Source organism: Drosophila bipectinata, unplaced genomic scaffold (assembly GCF_030179905.1).
Source record: "Drosophila bipectinata strain 14024-0381.07 unplaced genomic scaffold, DbipHiC1v2 scaffold_165, whole genome shotgun sequence".
NCBI lineage: Eukaryota > Metazoa > Arthropoda > Insecta > Diptera > Drosophilidae > Drosophila > Drosophila bipectinata.
The window spans coordinates 23834-45767 of NW_027222805.1; the positions used below are offsets into that span (position 1 = coordinate 23834).

The 21934-nt window shown below is 37.7% G+C and overlaps 18 protein-coding genes and 2 long non-coding RNA genes across 20 annotated transcripts; 8 read left to right on the forward strand and 12 right to left on the reverse strand.

The window, feature by feature from the left end:
• Positions 1 to 144: 144 nt before the first annotated feature.
• LOC122321191 (uncharacterized) lies at positions 145 to 1790 on the reverse strand. Its single transcript, XR_006246000.2, has 2 exons — positions 714 to 1790; positions 145 to 652 (listed from the first exon to the last, which is right to left on the reverse strand). It is a non-coding gene; the product is annotated as an uncharacterized lncRNA (long non-coding RNA).
• Positions 1791 to 3313: 1523 nt separating this feature from the next.
• LOC108126521 (uncharacterized) lies at positions 3314 to 3935 on the reverse strand. The gene is made up of 3 exons (XR_006245999.2): positions 3896 to 3935; positions 3765 to 3831; positions 3314 to 3615 (listed from the first exon to the last, which is right to left on the reverse strand). It is a non-coding gene; the product is annotated as an uncharacterized lncRNA (long non-coding RNA).
• A 106-nt stretch (positions 3936 to 4041) lies between these two features.
• LOC138927075 (histone H4) lies at positions 4042 to 4434 on the forward strand. Its single transcript, XM_070282592.1, has one exon. It carries the CDS (start codon positions 4068 to 4070, stop codon positions 4377 to 4379), a length of 312 nt encoding a protein of 103 aa, XP_070138693.1. The 5' UTR covers positions 4042 to 4067; the 3' UTR covers positions 4380 to 4434.
• Positions 4435 to 4939: 505 nt separating this feature from the next.
• LOC122321182 (histone H2A) lies at positions 4940 to 5435 on the reverse strand. The gene has a single exon (XM_043210649.2). It carries the CDS (start codon positions 5386 to 5388, stop codon positions 5014 to 5016), a length of 375 nt encoding a protein of 124 aa, XP_043066584.1. The 5' UTR covers positions 5389 to 5435; the 3' UTR covers positions 4940 to 5013.
• On the forward strand, positions 5436 to 6113 carry LOC122321186 (histone H2B). Its single transcript, XM_043210653.2, has one exon. It carries the CDS (start codon positions 5613 to 5615, stop codon positions 5982 to 5984), a length of 372 nt encoding a protein of 123 aa, XP_043066588.1. The 5' UTR covers positions 5436 to 5612; the 3' UTR covers positions 5985 to 6113.
• A 265-nt stretch (positions 6114 to 6378) lies between these two features.
• LOC122321172 (histone H1-like) lies at positions 6379 to 7238 on the reverse strand. Its single transcript, XM_043210639.2, has one exon. It carries the CDS (start codon positions 7215 to 7217, stop codon positions 6468 to 6470), a length of 750 nt encoding a protein of 249 aa, XP_043066574.2. The 5' UTR covers positions 7218 to 7238; the 3' UTR covers positions 6379 to 6467.
• A 1284-nt stretch (positions 7239 to 8522) lies between these two features.
• LOC122321177 (histone H3) lies at positions 8523 to 9026 on the reverse strand. The gene has a single exon (XM_043210644.2). The coding sequence runs from the start codon at positions 8991 to 8993 to the stop codon at positions 8583 to 8585; it is 411 nt and encodes a 136-aa protein (XP_043066579.1). The 5' UTR covers positions 8994 to 9026; the 3' UTR covers positions 8523 to 8582.
• A 212-nt stretch (positions 9027 to 9238) lies between these two features.
• On the forward strand, positions 9239 to 9646 carry LOC138927068 (histone H4). The gene has a single exon (XM_070282583.1). It carries the CDS (start codon positions 9280 to 9282, stop codon positions 9589 to 9591), a length of 312 nt encoding a protein of 103 aa, XP_070138684.1. The 5' UTR covers positions 9239 to 9279; the 3' UTR covers positions 9592 to 9646.
• A 513-nt stretch (positions 9647 to 10159) lies between these two features.
• Positions 10160 to 10631, reverse strand: LOC122321183 (histone H2A). The gene has a single exon (XM_043210650.2). The coding sequence runs from the start codon at positions 10606 to 10608 to the stop codon at positions 10234 to 10236; it is 375 nt and encodes a 124-aa protein (XP_043066585.1). The 5' UTR covers positions 10609 to 10631; the 3' UTR covers positions 10160 to 10233.
• A 77-nt stretch (positions 10632 to 10708) lies between these two features.
• Positions 10709 to 11333, forward strand: LOC122321190 (histone H2B). Its single transcript, XM_043210657.2, has one exon. The coding sequence runs from the start codon at positions 10833 to 10835 to the stop codon at positions 11202 to 11204; it is 372 nt and encodes a 123-aa protein (XP_043066592.1). The 5' UTR covers positions 10709 to 10832; the 3' UTR covers positions 11205 to 11333.
• Positions 11334 to 11598: 265 nt separating this feature from the next.
• LOC122321174 (histone H1-like) lies at positions 11599 to 12458 on the reverse strand. Its single transcript, XM_043210641.2, has one exon. The coding sequence runs from the start codon at positions 12435 to 12437 to the stop codon at positions 11688 to 11690; it is 750 nt and encodes a 249-aa protein (XP_043066576.2). The 5' UTR covers positions 12438 to 12458; the 3' UTR covers positions 11599 to 11687.
• A 1284-nt stretch (positions 12459 to 13742) lies between these two features.
• Positions 13743 to 14246, reverse strand: LOC122321175 (histone H3). The gene has a single exon (XM_043210642.2). The coding sequence runs from the start codon at positions 14211 to 14213 to the stop codon at positions 13803 to 13805; it is 411 nt and encodes a 136-aa protein (XP_043066577.1). The 5' UTR covers positions 14214 to 14246; the 3' UTR covers positions 13743 to 13802.
• A 211-nt stretch (positions 14247 to 14457) lies between these two features.
• On the forward strand, positions 14458 to 14866 carry LOC138927069 (histone H4). Its single transcript, XM_070282584.1, has one exon. It carries the CDS (start codon positions 14500 to 14502, stop codon positions 14809 to 14811), a length of 312 nt encoding a protein of 103 aa, XP_070138685.1. The 5' UTR covers positions 14458 to 14499; the 3' UTR covers positions 14812 to 14866.
• Positions 14867 to 15379: 513 nt separating this feature from the next.
• LOC122321179 (histone H2A) lies at positions 15380 to 15875 on the reverse strand. The gene has a single exon (XM_043210646.2). It carries the CDS (start codon positions 15826 to 15828, stop codon positions 15454 to 15456), a length of 375 nt encoding a protein of 124 aa, XP_043066581.1. The 5' UTR covers positions 15829 to 15875; the 3' UTR covers positions 15380 to 15453.
• On the forward strand, positions 15876 to 16553 carry LOC122321187 (histone H2B). Its single transcript, XM_043210654.2, has one exon. It carries the CDS (start codon positions 16053 to 16055, stop codon positions 16422 to 16424), a length of 372 nt encoding a protein of 123 aa, XP_043066589.1. The 5' UTR covers positions 15876 to 16052; the 3' UTR covers positions 16425 to 16553.
• Positions 16554 to 16818: 265 nt separating this feature from the next.
• On the reverse strand, positions 16819 to 17687 carry LOC122321170 (histone H1-like). The gene has a single exon (XM_043210637.2). The coding sequence runs from the start codon at positions 17655 to 17657 to the stop codon at positions 16908 to 16910; it is 750 nt and encodes a 249-aa protein (XP_043066572.2). The 5' UTR covers positions 17658 to 17687; the 3' UTR covers positions 16819 to 16907.
• Positions 17688 to 18961: 1274 nt separating this feature from the next.
• Positions 18962 to 19465, reverse strand: LOC138927071 (histone H3). The gene has a single exon (XM_070282586.1). It carries the CDS (start codon positions 19430 to 19432, stop codon positions 19022 to 19024), a length of 411 nt encoding a protein of 136 aa, XP_070138687.1. The 5' UTR covers positions 19433 to 19465; the 3' UTR covers positions 18962 to 19021.
• A 209-nt stretch (positions 19466 to 19674) lies between these two features.
• On the forward strand, positions 19675 to 20085 carry LOC138927066 (histone H4). The gene has a single exon (XM_070282581.1). It carries the CDS (start codon positions 19719 to 19721, stop codon positions 20028 to 20030), a length of 312 nt encoding a protein of 103 aa, XP_070138682.1. The 5' UTR covers positions 19675 to 19718; the 3' UTR covers positions 20031 to 20085.
• A 505-nt stretch (positions 20086 to 20590) lies between these two features.
• On the reverse strand, positions 20591 to 21039 carry LOC138927082 (histone H2A). The gene has a single exon (XM_070282601.1). It carries the CDS (start codon positions 21037 to 21039, stop codon positions 20665 to 20667), a length of 375 nt encoding a protein of 124 aa, XP_070138702.1. The 3' UTR covers positions 20591 to 20664.
• Positions 21040 to 21083: 44 nt separating this feature from the next.
• Positions 21084 to 21764, forward strand: LOC122321188 (histone H2B). Its single transcript, XM_043210655.2, has one exon. It carries the CDS (start codon positions 21264 to 21266, stop codon positions 21633 to 21635), a length of 372 nt encoding a protein of 123 aa, XP_043066590.1. The 5' UTR covers positions 21084 to 21263; the 3' UTR covers positions 21636 to 21764.
• The last annotated feature ends 170 nt before the right edge of the window (positions 21765 to 21934 follow it).

The window sequence follows — 21934 nt, forward strand, 5'->3', positions numbered from 1 at the left end:
ACGAAGAGCGGGAAAAGCATATCGCTCCGAACTCTTCGAATTCTCGTTGAATCGGTATAAAGAGCGGTGGCTCCTTCTGCGTTAAGTTAGTTCTTCAGTGACTATCGTGCAGTGTCGTTAGAGCTGGAAAACAATCGATGGTGGGCACTATCGATTTTTTCGATTGTTTTTCTATGAAACCATCGATACTATCGATTGTTCTATACAACTTTTTTGAATAAGCAGTATACCTATTTAATATGCCAATAAGTTCGCTCGTACTTTTCTTTAATAATATATTTGCTTAATTTTTATTTATGAAAACTAAAAATTAGAAAACATATTCATATATGAAAACTTTAAATTAGAAAACATATTCATTTATGAAAACTTAAAATTAGAAAACTTATTTATCTATGAAAACTTAAAATTGGATAACATATTCATTTATGAAAACTTAAAATTAGAAAAAAAAACTTAATTAGAGATCATTTTACATTTGATTTTTGTTTAAAAATATTAACATATCCACTATATTCGACTTCAACGAGGATCGACGATCCGATATTATTTGGCCGGCTTTACTAATAGAACGCTCGGACTCTGCCGAGGAAGCTGGCACGCATAAAAATTTTTTGGCAATGCTTTGTATTGCTTTCATATCTGTCTTTTCCTAAAAAATAAGAGAATTGGTTATTTTAAATTACTATTGAATAATATATTATATATTTTACCTTTCAAAACAAGATAGGATCAATTTCCTCAGGCTCATTTGGATTTTTCAGGTACTGCCTTAGAAGAATAATGCTATCTGCTTTAAATGAGTTTGTTTGTTGAGACACTTTATTTTCTAGATATGTAAACATTTTCGTTTTTGATTCCAGTGGTGTTGAAGGTGGTGTTGGAATTTGCTGTGAAGTGTTTGAAATTAAATTTGCGAATATTTCTTTTTCTACAGCTATTGCTGCTTGTTTAGCATTAAAAGGAGGCAAAAATCCGTTCCTTTTGAACCTCGGGTCAATGAGAGTGGCAATGCGTGCAGTAGTTCTCGTTTCGTAAGAAGAGAATCTTTCAGGCAACCGTGTTTGTAAAAGAAGAAGAAGGTCAGAAGCTGTTTTCGAGTTTAGTTTTGATGATAAAACGTTAAGTTTCTGATGAAGTTCGCAAATGACGGGTATGATTAAGGGGAGGGTAAGGTATTAAATTTTTTTTTTTAAATTTTTTTTTTATTTTTTAAATTGAATGCATAATATTTGAGAAATATTGTGTCAAAATTTCAAGGCAATTAAAGCAAAATTGACAAAGTTATTAGTTATTGACGAAGTTGCTCATAAACGTTTTACACTGGATTTTTGTGTGTTTAAAACTTTAAAGCGTTTTTCCCACAACTCACGTTTTCAAAGTCGGTGCCCCTCATAACTTCAAAACTACTGCACCGATCCTTTTGAAATTTTAAACACTATTTCTGTACATATTTTACGAGGTAACGCTGTCGAGTTTTTTGAACTCAAAAAATTGAGTTTTTCACTTCAAAGTCTTCGAAAAAATTAAAAAAATGCAATTTTCAAAAAACCTTCACAGCGTTACCTGGGGCGAACTATTATCTAACGAATGAACTTTCATTTTTTGATTACAAATGATCCAGCACCGAGTTATGAGGGGCACCGCAATTCAACTTTTTTTGGCGACACGTCCGGACAATTGCTACCATTGCCATATTTTTATACCCTTGCAGAGGGTATTATAATTTTGTCCAAAAGTGTGCAACGCAGTGAAGGAGACATCTCCGACCCTATAAAGTATATATATTCTTGATCAGGATCACCTCCTGAGTTGATATGAGCATGTCCGTCTGTCCGTCTGTCTGTCTGTCTGTCTGTCCGTTTCTACGCGAACTAGTCTCTCAGTTTTAAAGGTTTCGTCTTAAAACTTTGCACACACCCTTCTTTCCTTTGCACGCAGTATATAAGTCGGAACGACCGGGATCGGTCGACTATATCCTATAGCTGCCATATAACTGATTAATCGGAAATGGTATAACTTTGGTGTTTTTAGAGTTAGAAAGTTCTAATTTAACATGAGAGCTATTTTCGGCAAAACAATACGAAGTGCCAAATTTCATAAGGATCGGCCGACTATATCCTATAGCTGTCATATAACTGAACGATCGGAAATGACCCAACTTTCGTGTTTTTAAAGATAGAATGCTGGAATTTAATACAGATTCTATTTTTGGTCAGTTCATCCAACCTACCAAAGTTCATAAGGATCGGCCAATTAAATCCGATGTTTGCGATATATATCCGGTTTTAACTGCAAGGGTATATCAACTTCGGCTCCGCCCGAAGTTAGCTTTCCTTGTTAAATATTTTTTTGTAAAAATTTTATTAAACATTCTTCTAATGTCATACTTTAATATACCGTTGGTTGAATAAATAAATTTTAACTGTGTCGTCAGGAAAAAAATCACAAAAACATGGCTTTTTTCGCATGATTTGACCTTACCCTCCCCTTAATGAAATAGTTGTACTCTTGCTAGCAGATACTTGTTTTGTCGCCTCATAAAAAGGTGTTAAGATGCTGCAAACTTCCTCCAAAACTTGAATTTCGTCAGCTAACAATGGGCTCGGCGCTTTATGCAACAACAAAAGAACTGACGAAATAGCATCTTTTATTAAAATTGTGCGTTGAATCATTAGATAAGCGCTATTCCAGCGAGTCGGCACTTCTTGTATCACACCGTATGGTGCACTGCATTTCTGCGCTTCTTTTAGCTTCTCATAAGCCATTGAGCTGCTTTTAAAAAATGAGACAATTCTTTTACATTTGTTCAGCAACGGCAATAGAGATTCCGATTTTAGAAGCTCTTGAACCAACAAATTGATTGTGTGCGCAACACAAGGCATATGTTTAATTGCCATTAGATCACAAGCTTTTTTCATAGTTGCGTCGTTGTCTGTCACGATTGTGACAACTTTTTGAAAAATGTTCCAACTTTTTAAGACGCTAGTAAGTGTATCTGCGATGTTGGGCGCAGTGTGGTTGGTTGCCGTTAACAATTTTTCAGTGGATAAAACAACACATTTCAGCTCAAAGCTGTTGTTTATGTAGTGACAGGTAACGGTCAAATACCCTTCATTGGCCCCGGACGTCCAGCAATCTGTGGTTATGGCTAAGTTTTCAACATAGCTCAATTCCGTTTGTCATTTCAGCTTTAGTTTGGCGTATTCAGATGGAAGAACTACATTCCTCAAGTGCGTCTTGCTGGGTAACTTATACCATGGATCAAGTTTATTAATTAGCCTTCGAAACCCCACATCATTAACCACGGCTGAACATCTTGAGCAATCATAAACATTACATCTTTGTCTAATTCAGCTTTTCTTGCCGAATCATTTGGGTAGAACTGATCCTTTACCAAAAAATATTTCCAAAACATTGGGCAACGGAGTCTTTTCTGTGCTTAGATAGTCTGGATGTGCCCGTTTCAGATGATCGAGCAGGGTAGATGTGTTCCCACACGTTTTATATATCTTACAGCACCGCTTGCAAGTTGCACTCTGATTTCCAGTTTTTTGAAAATGCTGCCACACGAGTGAATTTTCTCGCTTTCGCTTGAGTTCCATGTTGATCCACCTACAATAAACACAAATAAATAAATATACGTAAATCGTGTCAATTATACGAAAAAAAAAACCAGTGTAATGCATATTAAAAATGCGTACATGTATGCGGGCACATGAACGCAACATTTTGTAGACATGAATTAATCATTAAATACTTACTTTTCAATTAATTTCCACAGCTAGCTCCAACACCACCTTTACCGCGACTGCGCTTATAACACTTATCCTGATAAAATCGAAGAAATTGTATATAATTTTAATAATTAAGAATACATACTTTAGCCACTTACCTTCTTCTTTTGAGACAATATACATAGAAATGCAAGAAAATTGCGGAAAACAATCGATAGTGCCAAAAAAAATCGATGGTTCACAAAATACCAAAACCATCGATAGTATCGATAGTGGCATCGATTGTTTTCCAGCTCTAAGTGTCGTATCGTTAATAAACAAAACTGAAAAATGACTGGACGCGGTAAAGGTGGCAAAGGTCTGGGAAAAGGTGGCGCTAAGCGTCATCGCAAAGTCTTGCGTGATAACATCCAGGGTATTACGAAGCCAGCTATCCGTCGTTTGGCTCGTCGTGGCGGTGTGAAGCGCATCTCTGGTCTTATCTACGAGGAAACTCGTGGAGTTCTAAAAGTGTTTTTGGAGAACGTAATTCGCGATGCTGTCACCTACACCGAACACGCCAAAAGGAAGACCGTGACGGCCATGGATGTTGTTTATGCCCTGAAGAGACAAGGACGCACTCTATACGGCTTTGGCGGTTAAAATTATTTTTGTACAGCCTGTACTTAACTATGTATACAATCGGTCCTTTTCAGGACCACAATTTGTTTTAACAGAAAAAGAGAAATAAATTTTAAATAATACCTACATATCTTAGCCTATTAGACAATAAATATATCTAATTATTCAGCACGCTTAAGGCATGCGGCACCCACCAGTGGACTGAAGTCTACACTTATAGTAAAATATATATTGTAGTTTATACAATTCGTTAATATATGTGTATTATACAATCAATAAAAACACACAATATGACTTAAATCTAAAAGTTTTATTTTAAAAAGAGAAAGAAACTACTAGAAAAGAAGCTTCATATATATATTTTTTTCAATCACACTTCACGCAAATAATAAATACGAAATTCTTGAATTTTATATGTAAGTGGAATTTCAACTTTTATTTCTATCATAGATACATAATGTATCCACAAACATACATTTTTCTCCAATAAATCTGTTTAGAATATTTTTTTGTTGTTTAAACTATTGTCTTGGCCTAATATTTCTAATGAAAATTTGCATTCTTCTTAAATGGTTTGGTCGTCCTGAAAAGGACGTTTGGGTTTATATATGAGTTTATGTACAAGCAGGTAAGATACAGGACCGCAATTAAATCTTTAAGCCTTCTTCTCGGTCTTCTTTGGCAACAGGACAGCCTGGATGTTGGGCAGAACGCCACCCTGAGCAATGGTGACACCAGAGAGCAGCTTGTTCAACTCCTCGTCATTGCGAATGGCCAACTGCAGATGACGGGGAATGATCCTAGTCTTCTTGTTGTCACGGGCAGCATTGCCAGCTAACTCGAGAACTTCAGCTGCCAGGTATTCCATAACGGCAGCCAGATAAACAGGAGCGCCGGCACCAACGCGTTCAGCATAGTTGCCTTTGCGGAGCAGACGGTGAATACGTCCAACGGGAAACTGAAGACCAGCACGATTCGATCGGGACTTTGCCTTTCCCTTCACTTTTCCACCCTTGCCACGGCCAGACATATTTTTTTACTTCACGTTTATTCACTTCACACACGAATATTGAACACAACTTCGGAACACCAATTTATACCTATGCGTTTGCCTTTGCGTTCCGTTGGGGGTAGGTCGTTTCTGATGAACATTTTGAATAGCAGACCTGAAAACCCTGCTCGAATAAAAGTACTAAAAACTGATCCAACACCAACTTTGGTATAAGTGGAAGTGAAGTGAATTTTAAAGTAATAATGCCGCCGAAAACCAGTGGAAAGGCAGCCAAGAAGGCTGGCAAAGCTCAGAAAAATATAACCAAGAACGATAAGAAGAAGAAGCGCAAGAGGAAGGAAAGCTATGCCATCTACATCTACAAGGTTCTGAAGCAGGTCCACCCTGACACTGGAATTTCGTCTAAAGCTATGAGTATAATGAACAGCTTCGTGAACGATATCTTTGAGCGTATTGCTGCTGAGGCATCGCGTCTGGCGCATTACAACAAGCGCTCGACCATCACCAGTCGGGAAATCCAAACGGCTGTTCGCCTTCTCCTGCCTGGAGAGTTGGCCAAGCACGCCGTCAGTGAAGGAACCAAGGCTGTCACCAAGTATACAAGCTCCAAGTAGATTTCTCGCTTGATGGGCAGAATGATCGAAAAAAGGCCCTTTTCAGGGCCACAACATTATTTCATCAAAGACACCCATTTTTCAATAAAAGTAAATAAATTAATTGTTTGAAATCGTTTTTGTAAGAAACTGAAATTTAATTTATGTTGTTTTAGTATTAATATACTATATTATAAATAGCCAATTCGCGATCGCTATTTTAAATCCAATTAGGATGGATGAAATTTATATTTATACTGTATTAGCATTTATATAATATATTATATTCTTATATTAATACAATTTTCAAAATTACGATTGCTATTTTGAATCCAATTAGGATTAAGATACTCTTCTAAAATGTCAAGCTAAGCAAAATTGATATTTTTTCTCTTTAAAAAATGTATTGTAGCCCTGAAAAGGGCTTGTTTAATGTAATTTTAGATATCGAAATCTAAAATTGCGATTGCGAAACTGTACAAATATAATGCACATTATCACAATTTATTTTTTCGCTGCCGTGGTCTTAGCTTTCGGCTTCTTTGCGGTAGTAGGAGCTGGTGCTTTCTTTACCGTCTTCTTGGGCTTAGCGGATGCAGCTGGTTTAGCCTTTGGGGCTTTAGCTGCCTTTGGTTTCGCCGATGATGGCTTCACTTTTGTTGCTACTGTTTTAGCCTTAACGGTACCAGACTTCTTAGCGTCCTTTGCCTTGGCCTTCTCGGTTTTCTTCTTTTCAGCTGTCTTCTTGGTAGCCACGGCTTTTTTAGTTTTCGGCTTCTTGTCGGCAGCTCCCGCGGCCTTCTTAGTGGTGGCTCCGGTCTTCTTGGTCGATACCTTCTTGCTTTTAGTTTTTTTCTCAACAGAAGAAGGCTTCGGCTTGGGCTCCTTTTTGGCTGAAGCCGATAATTTAAAGGAACCAGAAGCACCCTTTCCCTTCGTCTGGATCAGCTTACCATTGGCCACAGCAGACTTCAGGTACTTCTTGATGAAAGGAGCCAGTTTCTGAGCATCGCACTTGTATGTGGCAGTGATGTACTTCTTGATTGCTAGAAGCGAGGAGCCCCCACGCTCCTTCAAATTCTTAATTGAAGCGTCTACCATTTGTTGAGTTGGCGGATGCGATGGTGGTGCTGCGATCTTCTTCGCTTTTGTGGCAGCAGATCCAGTTGCCTTTTTGGCTGCTACTTTCTTCTCAGCCGGCGCCGGTGGAGCTGCCACAGGAGACGCAGATGTAGCTACTGCTGAATCAGACATTCTTTAAATCTTTATTCACAAAAATAAACTTTTTTTATGCAAAAAATAGCCCGCGAACCCACATCCAAAGTCCCTTGTTCGGATGAGAATCGAGGAGGAGAGCAGTTTGACTATGTGTTTGGCACAGTTCATTTGTGTTACAAATGTTTTTTCAAAGGGTGTAATTATTTTTCATTATTTTGTTCTTATGATAATAAAATTAATGTTTTTTTTAATTGCGTTTGAATCTTAAATATTCAAAATTTGAGGAAAACCTTTCTCAGTTGCCGTATATAGATTCGATACTTTTTTTTGGGTACCCGAAAGTGCACGTTTACGTTAATATCTTAAATATTTTGCATTAAAACGTCATTAAAAATATAAAATTGTTGTATTTTTTGTTAATTTACTACTGAAAGTCTTATATTGAACTTTCAACTACCAGCTATGCAAAACGTAATTATATTTTTATGAAGTATTCATACTTAAATATAGCTTTTAAAATGACCCTTTCCTGGATAAAATGTGAACTTTCATTTGACATTAAGAAACTGTTTTCGTACTAAAAAATATTATTTTTCTAAAATAATATAAATTAAAATGTTTAATATTAGAATAAATCTTATCTATTTCCCATTCAGCATATCTTACAAATTCTAAATTCATTTTCGTCTCAAAAATGGATTGTATATTTTCCACTGGTAGCTCGAAGGTATACGTTGAGGCTAGTAATTTATATTCTGAATGTGTTCATATTACCAATAAACTTTTCTTACTTAACTTTTAGTTACCATATTAAAACGCAAAAAATAAACTACAATTTGTTCTTGGGACTAATGAATTTCATTTGACAATATATACACAATTTACTATATTATTTAATAATATACAACTTATAAATTAGTTTCCAATAGACAATATGTATATTAAAAAAAAAAATGAAATGTAATTCAACTTTTTTATAACAAGACCCTTCGACCCTTTGCCGCTTTTGTAAAAATCATAATAACATTATTTATAAATTATTAATAAATGATTATTTTGATGATCCGCTGCTCACACAAGACCAGACATATTTTTGGTTCTTCATATATGTATCTTCCAAATAATGACAACAGTGTATTTCAATGTTTATTTTGTAAACAATTCCTTATTTATAAAAAAAAACATGCTTTTAAATGCTTGGATTTATTTTAGTTATAATATATATCCTAGCGTTCGAAAAAAAATATTTAAACCTAACCTATTTTAACCTTTTAAACCTAAAAATAAGTTCTGTAAAATCAAAATAGTTATTCAAATCTCAGTTAAAAAAAGCTTTGTGGTCCTGAAAAGGACCGATTTTTTAGTTTAAATTTAAGGGCTGCCAATTGACAATTGTTCAATTTAAGCGCGCTCTCCACGGATACGACGGGCCAGCTGGATGTCTTTGGGCATAATAGTAACACGCTTAGCATGGATGGCGCACAAATTGGTATCTTCAAACAGACCAACCAGATAGGCTTCGCTAGCTTCCTGCAAAGCCATCACAGCAGAGCTCTGGAAGCGCAAATCTGTCTTGAAATCCTGAGCTATTTCACGCACCAACCGCTGGAATGGCAGTTTACGGATCAACAGCTCAGTACTCTTCTGGTAGCGACGGATCTCACGGAGAGCCACAGTTCCGGGGCGATAGCGATGGGGCTTCTTTACTCCTCCGGTGGCTGGCGCACTTTTACGTGCGGCCTTTGTAGCCAGTTGTTTGCGTGGGGCCTTGCCACCAGTCGATTTACGAGCAGTCTGCTTTGTACGAGCCATTTCAATTTCCAAATTCACTGTTCTCTTCGCGCCTCTAATAACACAATAAACGTGCTGCCCGTTTCGCTACCTCTTTATATACCAGAAACGCCGAGGGTTGAAAAGAGGGAGATAGAACGACATGCCATTTCGTCTATTGGGTTTACGAAGAGCGGGAAAAGCATATCGCTCCGAACTCTTCGAATTCTCGTTGAATCGGTATAAAGAGCGGTGGCTCCTTCTGCGTTAAGTTAGTTCTTCAGTGACTATCGTGCAGTGTCGTATCGTTAATAAACAAAACTGAAAAATGACTGGACGCGGTAAAGGTGGCAAAGGTCTGGGAAAAGGTGGCGCTAAGCGTCATCGCAAAGTCTTGCGTGATAACATCCAGGGTATTACGAAGCCAGCTATCCGTCGTTTGGCTCGTCGTGGCGGTGTGAAGCGCATCTCTGGTCTTATCTACGAGGAAACTCGTGGAGTTCTAAAAGTGTTTTTGGAGAACGTAATTCGCGATGCTGTCACCTACACCGAACACGCCAAAAGGAAGACCGTGACGGCCATGGATGTTGTTTATGCCCTGAAGAGACAAGGACGCACTCTATACGGCTTTGGCGGTTAAAATTATTTTTGTACAGCCTGTACTTAACTATGTATACAATCGGTCCTTTTCAGGACCACAATTTGTTTTAACAGAAAAAGAGAAATAAATTTTAAATAATACCTACATATCTTAGCCTATTAGACAATAAATATATCTAATTATTCAGCACGCTTAAGGCATGCGGCACCCACCAGTGGACTGAAGTCTACACTTATAGTAAAATATATATTGTATGTACTTTATACAATTCGTTAATATATGTGTATTATACAATCAATAAAAACGCACAATATGACTTAAATCTAAAAGTTTTATTTTAAAAAGAGAAAGAAACTACTAGAAAAGAAGCTTCATATATACATATATTTTTTTCAATCACACTTCACGCAAATAATAAATACGAAATTCTTGTATTTTATATGTAAGTGGAATTTCAACTTTTATTTCTATCATAGATACATAATGTATCCACAAACATACATTTTTCTCCAATAAATCTGTTTAGAATATTTTTTTGTTGTTTAAACTATTGTCTTGGCCTAATATTTCTAATGAAAATTTGCATTCTTCTTAAATGGTTTGGTCGTCCTGAAAAGGACGTTTGGGTTTATATATGAGTTTATGTACAAGCAGGTAAGATACAGGACCGCAATTAAATCTTTAAGCCTTCTTCTCGGTCTTCTTTGGCAACAGGACAGCCTGGATGTTGGGCAGAACGCCACCCTGAGCAATGGTGACACCAGAGAGCAGCTTGTTCAACTCCTCGTCATTGCGAATGGCCAACTGCAGATGACGGGGAATGATCCTAGTCTTCTTGTTGTCACGGGCAGCATTGCCAGCTAACTCGAGAACTTCAGCTGCCAGGTATTCCATAACGGCAGCCAGATAAACAGGAGCGCCGGCACCAACGCGTTCAGCATAGTTGCCTTTGCGGAGCAGACGGTGAATACGTCCAACGGGAAACTGAAGACCAGCACGATTCGATCGGGACTTTGCCTTTCCCTTCACTTTTCCACCCTTGCCACGGCCAGACATATTTTTTTACTTCACGTTTATTCACTTCACACACGAATATTGAACACAACTTAGGAACACCAATTTATACCTATGCGTTTGCCTTTACGTTCCGTTGGGGGTAGGTCGTTTCTGATGAACATTTTGAATAGCAGACCTGAAAACCCTGCTCGAATAAAAGTACTAAAAACTGATCCAACACCAACTTTGGTATAAGTGGAAGTGAAGTGAATTTTAAAGTAATAATGCCGCCGAAAACCAGTGGAAAGGCAGCCAAGAAGGCTGGCAAAGCTCAGAAAAATATAACCAAGAACGATAAGAAGAAGAAGCGCAAGAGGAAGGAAAGCTATGCCATCTACATCTACAAGGTTCTGAAGCAGGTCCACCCTGACACTGGAATTTCGTCTAAAGCTATGAGTATAATGAACAGCTTCGTGAACGATATCTTTGAGCGTATTGCTGCTGAGGCCTCGCGTCTGGCGCATTACAACAAGCGCTCGACCATCACCAGTCGGGAAATCCAAACGGCTGTTCGCCTTCTCCTGCCTGGAGAGTTGGCCAAGCACGCCGTCAGTGAAGGAACCAAGGCTGTCACCAAGTATACAAGCTCCAAGTAGATTTCTCGCTTGATGGGCAGAATGATCGAAAAAAGGCCCTTTTCAGGGCCACAACATTATTTCATCAAAGACACCCATTTTTCAATAAAAGTAAATAAATTAATTGTTTGAAATCGTTTTTGTAAGAAACTGAAATTTAATTTATGTTGTTTTAGTATTAATATACTATATTATAAATAGCCAATTCGCGATCGCTATTTTAAATCCAATTAGGATGGATGAAATTTATATTTATACTGTATTAGCATTTATATAATATATTATATTCTTATATTAATACAATTTTCAAAATTACGATTGCTATTTTGAATCCAATTAGGATTAAGATACTCTTCTAAAATGTCAAGCTAAGCAAAATTGATATTTTTTCTCTTTAAAAAATGTATTGTAGCCCTGAAAAGGGCTTGTTTAATGTAATTTTAGATATCGAAATCTAAAATTGCGATTGCGAAACTGTACAAATATAATGCACATTATCACAATTTATTTTTTCGCTGCCGTGGTCTTAGCTTTCGGCTTCTTTGCGGTAGTAGGAGCTGGTGCTTTCTTTACCGTCTTCTTGGGCTTAGCGGATGCAGCTGGTTTAGCCTTTGGGGCTTTAGCTGCCTTTGGTTTCGCCGATGATGGCTTCACTTTTGTTGCTACTGTTTTAGCCTTAACGGTACCAGACTTCTTAGCGTCCTTTGCCTTGGCCTTCTCGGTTTTCTTCTTTTCAGCTGTCTTCTTGATAGCCACGGCTTTTTTAGTTTTCGGCTTCTTGTCGGCAGCTCCCGCGGCCTTCTTAGTGGTGGCTCCGGTCTTCTTGGTCGATACCTTCTTGCTTTTAGTTGTTTTCTCAACAGAAGAAGGCTTCGGCTTGGGCTCCTTTTTGGCTGAAGCCGATAATTTAAAGGAACCAGAAGCACCCTTTCCCTTCGTCTGGATCAGCTTACCATTGGCCACAGCAGACTTCAGGTACTTCTTGATGAAAGGAGCCAGTTTCTGAGCATCGCACTTGTATGTGGCAGTGATGTACTTCTTGATTGCTAGAAGCGAGGAGCCCCCACGCTCCTTCAAATTCTTAATTGAAGCGTCTACCATTTGTTGAGTTGGCGGATGCGATGGTGGTGCTGCGATCTTCTTCGCTTTTGTGGCAGCAGATCCAGTTGCCTTTTTGGCTGCTACTTTCTTCTCAGCCGGCGCCGGTGGAGCTGCCACAGGAGACGCAGATGTAGCTACTGCTGAATCAGACATTCTTTAAATCTTTATTCACAAAAATAAACTTTTTTTATGCAAAAAATAGCCCGCGAACCCACATCCAAAGTCCCTTGTTCGGATGAGAATCGAGGAGGAGAGCAGTTTGACTATGTGTTTGGCACAGTTCATTTGTGTTACAAATGTTTTTTCAAAGGGTGTAATTATTTTTCATTATTTTGTTCTTATGATAATAAAATTAATGTTTTTTTTAATTGCGTTTGAATCTTAAATATTCAAAATTTGAGGAAAACCTTTCTCAGTTGCCGTATATAGATTCGATACTTTTTTTTGGGTACCCGAAAGTGCACGTTTACGTTAATATCTTAAATATTTTGCATTAAAACGTCATTAAAAATATAAAATTGTTGTATTTTTTGTTAATTTACTACTGAAAGTCTTATATTGAACTTTCAACTACCAGCTATGCAAAACGTAATTATATTTTTATGAAGTATTCATACTTAAATATAGCTTTTAAAATGACCCTTTCCTGGATAAAATGTGAACTTTCATTTGACATTAAGAAACTGTTTTCGTACTAAAAAATATTATTTTTCTAAAATAATATAAATTAAAATGTTTAATATTAGAATAAATCTTATCTATTTCCCATTCAGCATATCTTAAAAATTCTAAATTCATTTTCGTCTCAAAAATGGATTGTATATTTTCCACTGGTAGCTCGAAGGTATACGTTGAGGCTAGTAATTTATATTCTGAATGTGTTCATATTACCAATAAACTTTTCTTACTTAACTTTTAGTTACCATATTAAAACGCAAAAAATAAACTACAATTTGTTCTTGGGACTAATGAATTTCATTTGACAATATATACACAATTTACTATATTATTTAATAATATACAACTTATAAATTAGTTTCCAATAGACAATATGTATATTAAAAAAAAAAATGAAATGTAATTCAACTTTTTTATAACAAGACCCTTCGACCCTTTGCCGCTTTTGTAAAAATCATAATAACATTATTTATAAATTATTAATAAATGATTATTTTGATGATCCGCTGCTCACACAAGACCAGACATATTTTTGGTTCTTCATATATGTATCTTCCAAATAATGACAACAGTGTATTTCAATGTTTATTTTGTAAACAATTCCTTATTTATAAAAAAAAACATGCTTTTAAATGCTTGGATTTATTTTAGTTATAATATATATCCTAGCGTTCGAAAAAAAATATTTAAACCTAACCTATTTTAACCTTTTAAACCTAAAAATAAGTTCTGTAAAATCAAAATAGTTATTCAAATCTCAGTTAAAAAAAGCTTTGTGGTCCTGAAAAGGACCGATTTTTTAGTTTAAATTTAAGGGCTGCCAATTGACAATTGTTCAATTTAAGCGCGCTCTCCACGGATACGACGGGCCAGCTGGATGTCTTTGGGCATAATAGTAACACGCTTAGCATGGATGGCGCACAAATTGGTATCTTCAAACAGACCAACCAGATAGGCTTCGCTAGCTTCCTGCAAAGCCATCACAGCAGAGCTCTGGAAGCGCAAATCTGTCTTGAAATCCTGAGCTATTTCACGCACCAACCGCTGGAATGGCAGTTTACGGATCAACAGCTCAGTACTCTTCTGGTAGCGACGGATCTCACGGAGAGCCACAGTTCCGGGGCGATAGCGATGGGGCTTCTTTACTCCTCCGGTGGCTGGCGCACTTTTACGTGCGGCCTTTGTAGCCAGTTGTTTGCGTGGGGCCTTGCCACCAGTCGATTTACGAGCAGTCTGCTTTGTACGAGCCATTTCAATTTCCAAATTCACTGTTCTCTTCGCGCCTCTAATAACACAATAAACGTGCTGCCCGTTTCGCTACCTCTTTATATACCAGAAACGCCGAGGGTTGAAAAGAGGGAGATAGAACGACATGCCATTTCGTCTATTGGGTTTACGAAGAGCGGGAAAAGCATATCGCTCCGAACTCTTCGAATTCTCGTTGAATCGGTATAAAGAGCGGTGGCTCCTTCTGCGTTAAGTTAGTTCTTCAGTGACTATCGTGCAGTGTCGTATCGTTAATAAACAAAACTGAAAAATGACTGGACGCGGTAAAGGTGGCAAAGGTCTGGGAAAAGGTGGCGCTAAGCGTCATCGCAAAGTCTTGCGTGATAACATCCAGGGTATTACGAAGCCAGCTATCCGTCGTTTGGCTCGTCGTGGCGGTGTGAAGCGCATCTCTGGTCTTATCTACGAGGAAACTCGTGGAGTTCTAAAAGTGTTTTTGGAGAACGTAATTCGCGATGCTGTCACCTACACCGAACACGCCAAAAGGAAGACCGTGACGGCCATGGATGTTGTTTATGCCCTGAAGAGACAAGGACGCACTCTATACGGCTTTGGCGGTTAAAATTATTTTTGTACAGCCTGTACTTAACTATGTATACAATCGGTCCTTTTCAGGACCACAATTTGTTTTAACAGAAAAAGAGAAATAAATTTTAAATAATACCTACATATCTTAGCCTATTAGACAATAAATATATCTAATTATTCAGCACGCTTAAGGCATGCGGCACCCACCAGTGGACTGAAGTCTACACTTATAGTAAAATATATATTGTATGTACTTTATACAATTCGTTAATATATGTGTATTATACAATCAATAAAAACGCACAATATGACTTAAATCTAAAAGTTTTATTTTAAAAAGAGAAAGAAACTACTAGAAAAGAAGCTTCATATATACATATATTTTTTTCAATCACACTTCACGCAAATAATAAATACGAAATTCTTGTATTTTATATGTAAGTGGAATTTCAACTTTTATTTCTATCATAGATACATAATGTATCCACAAACATACATTTTTCTCCAATAAATCTGTTTAGAATATTTTTTTGTTGTTTAAACTATTGTCTTGGCCTAATATTTCTAATGAAAATTTGCATTCTTCTTAAATGGTTTGGTCGTCCTGAAAAGGACGTTTGGGTTTATATATGAGTTTATGTACAAGCAGGTAAGATACAGGACCGCAATTAAATCTTTAAGCCTTCTTCTCGGTCTTCTTTGGCAACAGGACAGCCTGGATGTTGGGCAGAACGCCACCCTGAGCAATGGTGACACCAGAGAGCAGCTTGTTCAACTCCTCGTCATTGCGAATGGCCAACTGCAGATGACGGGGAATGATCCTAGTCTTCTTGTTGTCACGGGCAGCATTGCCAGCTAACTCGAGAACTTCAGCTGCCAGGTATTCCATAACGGCAGCCAGATAAACAGGAGCGCCGGCACCAACGCGTTCAGCATAGTTGCCTTTGCGGAGCAGACGGTGAATACGTCCAACGGGAAACTGAAGACCAGCACGATTCGATCGGGACTTTGCCTTTCCCTTCACTTTTCCACCCTTGCCACGGCCAGACATATTTTTTTACTTCACGTTTATTCACTTCACACACGAATATTGAACACAACTTCGGAACACCAATTTATACCTATGCGTTTGCCTTTGCGTTCCGTTGGGGGTAGGTCGTTTCTGATGAACATTTTGAATAGCAGACCTGAAAACCCTGCTCGAATAAAAGTACTAAAAACTGATCCAACACCAACTTTGGTATAAGTGGAAGTGAAGTGAATTTTAAAGTAATAATGCCGCCGAAAACCAGTGGAAAGGCAGCCAAGAAGGCTGGCAAAGCTCAGAAAAATATAACCAAGAACGATAAGAAGAAGAAGCGCAAGAGGAAGGAAAGCTATGCCATCTACATCTACAAGGTTCTGAAGCAGGTCCACCCTGACACTGGAATTTCGTCTAAAGCTATGAGTATAATGAACAGCTTCGTGAACGATATCTTTGAGCGTATTGCTGCTGAGGCATCGCGTCTGGCGCATTACAACAAGCGCTCGACCATCACCAGTCGGGAAATCCAAACGGCTGTTCGCCTTCTCCTGCCTGGAGAGTTGGCCAAGCACGCCGTCAGTGAAGGAACCAAGGCTGTCACCAAGTATACAAGCTCCAAGTAGATTTCTCGCTTGATGGGCAGAATGATCGAAAAAAGGCCCTTTTCAGGGCCACAACATTATTTCATCAAAGACACCCATTTTTCAATAAAAGTAAATAAATTAATTGTTTGAAATCGTTTTTGTAAGAAACTGAAATTTAATTTATGTTGTTTTAGTATTAATATACTATATTATAAATAGCCAATTCGCGATCGCTATTTTAAATCCAATTAGGATGGATGAAATTTATATTTATACTGTATTAGCATTTATATAATATATTATATTCTTATATTAATACAATTTTCAAAATTACGATTGCTATTTTGAATCCAATTAGGATTAAGATACTCTTCTAAAATGTCAAGCTAAGCAAAATTGATATTTTTTCTCTTTAAAAAATGTATTGTAGCCCTGAAAAGGGCTTGTTTAATGTAATTTTAGATATCGAAATCTAAAATTGCGATTGCGAAACTGTACAAATATAATGCACATTATCACAATTTATTTTTTCGCTGCCGTGGTCTTAGCTTTCGGCTTCTTTGCGGTAGTAGGAGCTGGTGCTTTCTTTACCGTCTTCTTGGGCTTAGCGGATGCAGCTGGTTTAGCCTTTGGGGCTTTAGCTGCCTTTGGTTTCGCCGATGATGGCTTCACTTTTGTTGCTACTGTTTTAGCCTTAACGGTACCAGACTTCTTAGCGTCCTTTGCCTTGGCCTTCTCGGGTTTCTTCTTTTCAGCTGTCTTCTTGGTAGCCACGGCTTTTTTAGTTTTCGGCTTCTTGTCGGCAGCTCCCGCGGCCTTCTTAGTCGTGGCTCCGGTCTTCTTGGTCGATACCTTCTTGCTTTTAGTTTTTTTCTCAACAGAAGAAGGCTTCGGCTTGGGCTCCTTTTTGGCTGAAGCCGATAATTTAAAGGAACCAGAAGCACCCTTTCCCTTCGTCTGGATCAGCTTACCATTGGCCACAGCAGACTTCAGGTACTTCTTGATGAAAGGAGCCAGTTTCTGAGCATCGCACTTGTATGTGGCAGTGATGTACTTCTTGATTGCTAGAAGCGAGGAGCCCCCACGCTCCTTCAAATTCTTAATTGAAGCGTCTACCATTTGTTGAGTTGGCGGATGCGATGGTGGTGCTGCGGTCTTCTTCGCTTTTGTGGCAGCAGATCCAGTTGCCTTTTTGGCTGCTACTTTCTTCTCAGCCGGCGCCGGTGGAGCTGCCACAGGAGACGCGGATGTAGCTACTGCTGAATCAGACATTCTTTAAATTTTTATTCACAAAAATAAACTTTTTTTATGCAAAAAATAGCCCGCGAACCCACATCCAAAGTCCCTTGTTCGGATGAGAATCGAGGAGGAGAGCAGTTTGACTATGTGTTTGGCACAGTTCATTTGTGTTACAAATGTTTTTTCAAAGGGTGTAATTATTTTTCATTATTTTGTTCTTATGATAATAAAATTAATGTTTGTTTTAATTGCGTTTGAATCTTAAATATTCAAAATTTGAGGAAAACCTTTCTCAGTTGCCGTATATAGATTCGATACTTTTTTTTGGGTACCCGAAAGTGCACGTTTACGTTAATATCTTAAATATTTTGCATTAAAACGTCATTAAAAATATAAAATTGTTGTATTTTTTGTTAATTTACTACTGAAAGTCTTAAATTGAACTTTCAACTACCAGCTATGCAAAACGTAACTATATTTTTATGAAGTATTCATGCTTAAATATAGCTTTTAAAATGACCCTTTCCTGGATAAAATGTGAACTTTCATTTGACATTAAGAAACTGTTTTCGTACTAAAAAATATTATTTTTCTAAAATAATGTAAATTAAAATGTTTAATATTAGAATAAATCTTATCTATTTCCCATTCTGCATATCTTAAAAATTCTAAATTCATTTTCGTCTCAAAAATGGATTGTATATTTTCCACTGGTAGCTCGAAGGTATACGTTGAGGCTAGTAATTTATATTCTGAATGTGTTCATATTACCAATAAACTTTTCTTACTTAACTTTTAGTTACCATATTAAAACGCAAAAAATAAACTACAATTTGTTCTTGGGACTAATGAATTTTATTTGACAATATATACACAATTTACTATATTATTTAATAATATACAACTTATAAATTAGTTTCCAATAGACAATATGTATATTAAAAAAAAAATGAAATGTAATTCAACTTTTTTATAACAAGACCCTTCGACCCTTTGCCGCTTTTGTAAAAATCATAATAACATTATTTATAAATTATTAATAAATGATTATTTTGATGATCCGCTGCTCACACAAGACCAGACATATTTTTGGTTCTTCATATATGTATCTTCCAAATAATGACAACAGTGTATTTCAATGTTTATTTTGTAAACAATTCCTTATTTATAAAAAAAAACATGCTTTTAAATGCTTGGATTTATTTTAGTTATAATATATATCCTAGCGTTCGAAAAAAAATATTTAAACCTAACCTATTTTAACCTTTTAAACCTAAAAATAAGTTCTGTAAAATCAAAATAGTTATTCAAATCTCAGTTAAAAAAAGCTTTGTGGTCCTGAAAAGGACCGATTTTTTAGTTTAAATTTAAGGGCTGCCAATTGACAATTGTTCAATTTAAGCGCGCTCTCCACGGATACGACGGGCCAGCTGGATGTCTTTGGGCATAATAGTAACACGCTTAGCATGGATGGCGCACAAATTGGTATCTTCAAACAGACCAACCAGATAGGCTTCGCTAGCTTCCTGCAAAGCCATCACAGCAGAGCTCTGGAAGCGCAAATCTGTCTTGAAATCCTGAGCTATTTCACGCACCAACCGCTGGAATGGCAGTTTACGGATCAACAGCTCAGTACTCTTCTGGTAGCGACGGATCTCACGGAGAGCCACAGTTCCGGGGCGATAGCGATGGGGCTTCTTTACTCCTCCGGTGGCTGGCGCACTTTTACGTGCGGCCTTTGTAGCCAGTTGTTTGCGTGGGGCCTTGCCACCAGTCGATTTACGAGCAGTCTGCTTTGTACGAGCCATTTCAATTTCCAAATTCACTGTTCTCTTCGCGCCTCTAATAACACAATAAACGTGCTGCCCGTTTCGCTACCTCTTTATATACCAGAAACGCCGAGGGTTGAAAAGAGGGAGATAGAACGACCTGCCATTTCGTCTATTGGGTTTACGAAGAGCGGGAAAAGCATATCGCTCCGAACTCTTCGAATTCTCGTTGAATCGGTATAAAGAGCGGTGGCTCCTTCCGCGTTAAGTTAGTTCTTCAGTGACTATCGTGCAGTGTCGTATCGTTAATAAACAAAACTGAAAAATGACTGGACGCGGTAAAGGTGGCAAAGGTCTGGGAAAAGGTGGCGCTAAGCGTCATCGCAAAGTCTTGCGTGATAACATCCAGGGTATTACGAAGCCAGCTATCCGTCGTTTGGCTCGTCGTGGCGGTGTGAAGCGCATCTCTGGTCTTATCTACGAGGAAACTCGTGGAGTTCTAAAAGTGTTTTTGGAGAACGTAATTCGCGATGCTGTCACCTACACCGAACACGCCAAAAGGAAGACCGTGACGGCCATGGATGTTGTTTATGCCCTGAAGAGACAAGGACGCACTCTATACGGCTTTGGCGGTTAAAATTATTTTTGTACAGCCTGTACTTAACTATGTATACAATCGGTCCTTTTCAGGACCACAATTTGTTTTAACAGAAAAAGAGAAATAAATTTTAAATAATACCTACATATCTTAGCCTATTAGACAATAAATATATCTAATTATTCAGCACGCTTAAGGCATGCGGCACCCACCAGTGGACTGAAGTCTACACTTATAGTAAAATATATATTGTAGTTTATACAATTCGTTAATATATGTGTATTATACAATCAATAAAAACGCACAATATGACTTAAATCTAAAAGTTTTATTTTAAAAAGAGAAAGAAACTACTAGAAAAGAAGCTTCATATATATATTTTTTTCAATCACACTTCACGCAAATAATAAATACGAAATTCTTGAATTTTATATGTAAGTGGAATTTCAACTTTTATTTCTATCATAGATACATAATGTATCCACAAACATACATTTTTCTCCAATAAATCTGTTTAGAATATTTTTTTGTTGTTTAAACTATTGTCTTGGCCTAATATTTCTAATGAAAATTTGCATTCTTCTTAAATGGTTTGGTCGTCCTGAAAAGGACGTTTGGGTTTATATATGAGTTTATGTACAAGCAGGTAAGATACAGGACCGCAATTAAATCTTTAAGCCTTCTTCTCGGTCTTCTTTGGCAACAGGACAGCCTGGATGTTGGGCAGAACGCCACCCTGAGCAATGGTGACACCAGAGAGCAGCTTGTTCAACTCCTCGTCATTGCGAATGGCCAACTGCAGATGACGGGGAATGATCCTAGTCTTCTTGTTGTCACGGGCAGCATTGCCAGCTAACTCGAGAACTTCAGCTGCCAGGTATTCCATAACGGCAGCCAGATAAACAGGAGCGCCGGCACCAACGCGTTCAGCATAGTTGCCTTTGCGGAGCAGACGGTGAATACGTCCAACGGGAAACTGAAGACCAGCACGATTCGATCGGGACTTTGCCTTTCCCTTCACTTTTCCACCCTTGCCACGGCCAGACATATTTTTTTACTTCACGTTTATTCACTTCACACACGAATATTGAACACAACTTCGGAACACCAATTTATACCTATGCGTTTGCCTTTGCGTTCCGTTGGGGGTAGGTCGTTTCTGATGAACATTTTGAATAGCAGACCTGAAAACCCTGCTCGAATAAAAGTACTAAAAACTGATCCAACACCAACTTTGGTATAAGTGGAAGTGAAGTGAATTTTAAAGTAATAATGCCGCCGAAAACCAGTGGAAAGGCAGCCAAGAAGGCTGGCAAAGCTCAGAAAAATATAACCAAGAACGATAAGAAGAAGAAGCGCAAGAGGAAGGAAAGCTATGCCATCTACATCTACAAGGTTCTGAAGCAGGTCCACCCTGACACTGGAATTTCGTCTAAAGCTATGAGTATAATGAACAGCTTCGTGAACGATATCTTTGAGCGTATTGCTGCTGAGGCATCGCGTCTGGCGCATTACAACAAGCGCTCGACCATCACCAGTCGGGAAATCCAAACGGCTGTTCGCCTTCTCCTGCCTGGAGAGTTGGCCAAGCACGCCGTCAGTGAAGGAACCAAGGCTGTCACCAAGTATACAAGCTCCAAGTAGATTTCTCGCTTGATGGGCAGAATGATCGAAAAAAGGCCCTTTTCAGGGCCACAACATTATTTCATCAAAGACACCCATTTTTCAATAAAAGTAAATAAATTAATTGTTTGAAATCGTTTTTGTAAGAAACTGAAATTTAATTTATGTTGTTTTAGTATTAATATACTATATTATAAATAGCCAATTCGCGATCGCTATTTTAAATCCAATTAGGATGGATGAAATTTATATTTATACTGTATTAGCATTTATATAATATATTATATTCTTATATTAATACAATTTTCAAAATTACGATT

Coding starts and splice junctions, on each gene's coding strand:
- LOC138927071 (XM_070282586.1), bottom strand. CDS start 19,432: ATGGCTCGTACAAAGCAGACTGCTCGTAAATCGACTGGTGGCAAGGCC.
- LOC138927069 (XM_070282584.1), top strand. CDS start 14,500: ATGACTGGACGCGGTAAAGGTGGCAAAGGTCTGGGAAAAGGTGGCGCT.
- LOC122321186 (XM_043210653.2), top strand. CDS start 5,613: ATGCCGCCGAAAACCAGTGGAAAGGCAGCCAAGAAGGCTGGCAAAGCT.
- LOC122321183 (XM_043210650.2), bottom strand. CDS start 10,608: ATGTCTGGCCGTGGCAAGGGTGGAAAAGTGAAGGGAAAGGCAAAGTCC.
- LOC138927068 (XM_070282583.1), top strand. CDS start 9,280: ATGACTGGACGCGGTAAAGGTGGCAAAGGTCTGGGAAAAGGTGGCGCT.
- LOC122321182 (XM_043210649.2), bottom strand. CDS start 5,388: ATGTCTGGCCGTGGCAAGGGTGGAAAAGTGAAGGGAAAGGCAAAGTCC.
- LOC122321174 (XM_043210641.2), bottom strand. CDS start 12,437: ATGTCTGATTCAGCAGTAGCTACATCTGCGTCTCCTGTGGCAGCTCCA.
- LOC138927082 (XM_070282601.1), bottom strand. CDS start 21,039: ATGTCTGGCCGTGGCAAGGGTGGAAAAGTGAAGGGAAAGGCAAAGTCC.
- LOC122321175 (XM_043210642.2), bottom strand. CDS start 14,213: ATGGCTCGTACAAAGCAGACTGCTCGTAAATCGACTGGTGGCAAGGCC.
- LOC138927075 (XM_070282592.1), top strand. CDS start 4,068: ATGACTGGACGCGGTAAAGGTGGCAAAGGTCTGGGAAAAGGTGGCGCT.
- LOC122321190 (XM_043210657.2), top strand. CDS start 10,833: ATGCCGCCGAAAACCAGTGGAAAGGCAGCCAAGAAGGCTGGCAAAGCT.
- LOC138927066 (XM_070282581.1), top strand. CDS start 19,719: ATGACTGGACGCGGTAAAGGTGGCAAAGGTCTGGGAAAAGGTGGCGCT.
- LOC122321188 (XM_043210655.2), top strand. CDS start 21,264: ATGCCGCCGAAAACCAGTGGAAAGGCAGCCAAGAAGGCTGGCAAAGCT.
- LOC122321177 (XM_043210644.2), bottom strand. CDS start 8,993: ATGGCTCGTACAAAGCAGACTGCTCGTAAATCGACTGGTGGCAAGGCC.
- LOC122321179 (XM_043210646.2), bottom strand. CDS start 15,828: ATGTCTGGCCGTGGCAAGGGTGGAAAAGTGAAGGGAAAGGCAAAGTCC.
- LOC122321170 (XM_043210637.2), bottom strand. CDS start 17,657: ATGTCTGATTCAGCAGTAGCTACATCCGCGTCTCCTGTGGCAGCTCCA.
- LOC122321172 (XM_043210639.2), bottom strand. CDS start 7,217: ATGTCTGATTCAGCAGTAGCTACATCTGCGTCTCCTGTGGCAGCTCCA.
- LOC122321187 (XM_043210654.2), top strand. CDS start 16,053: ATGCCGCCGAAAACCAGTGGAAAGGCAGCCAAGAAGGCTGGCAAAGCT.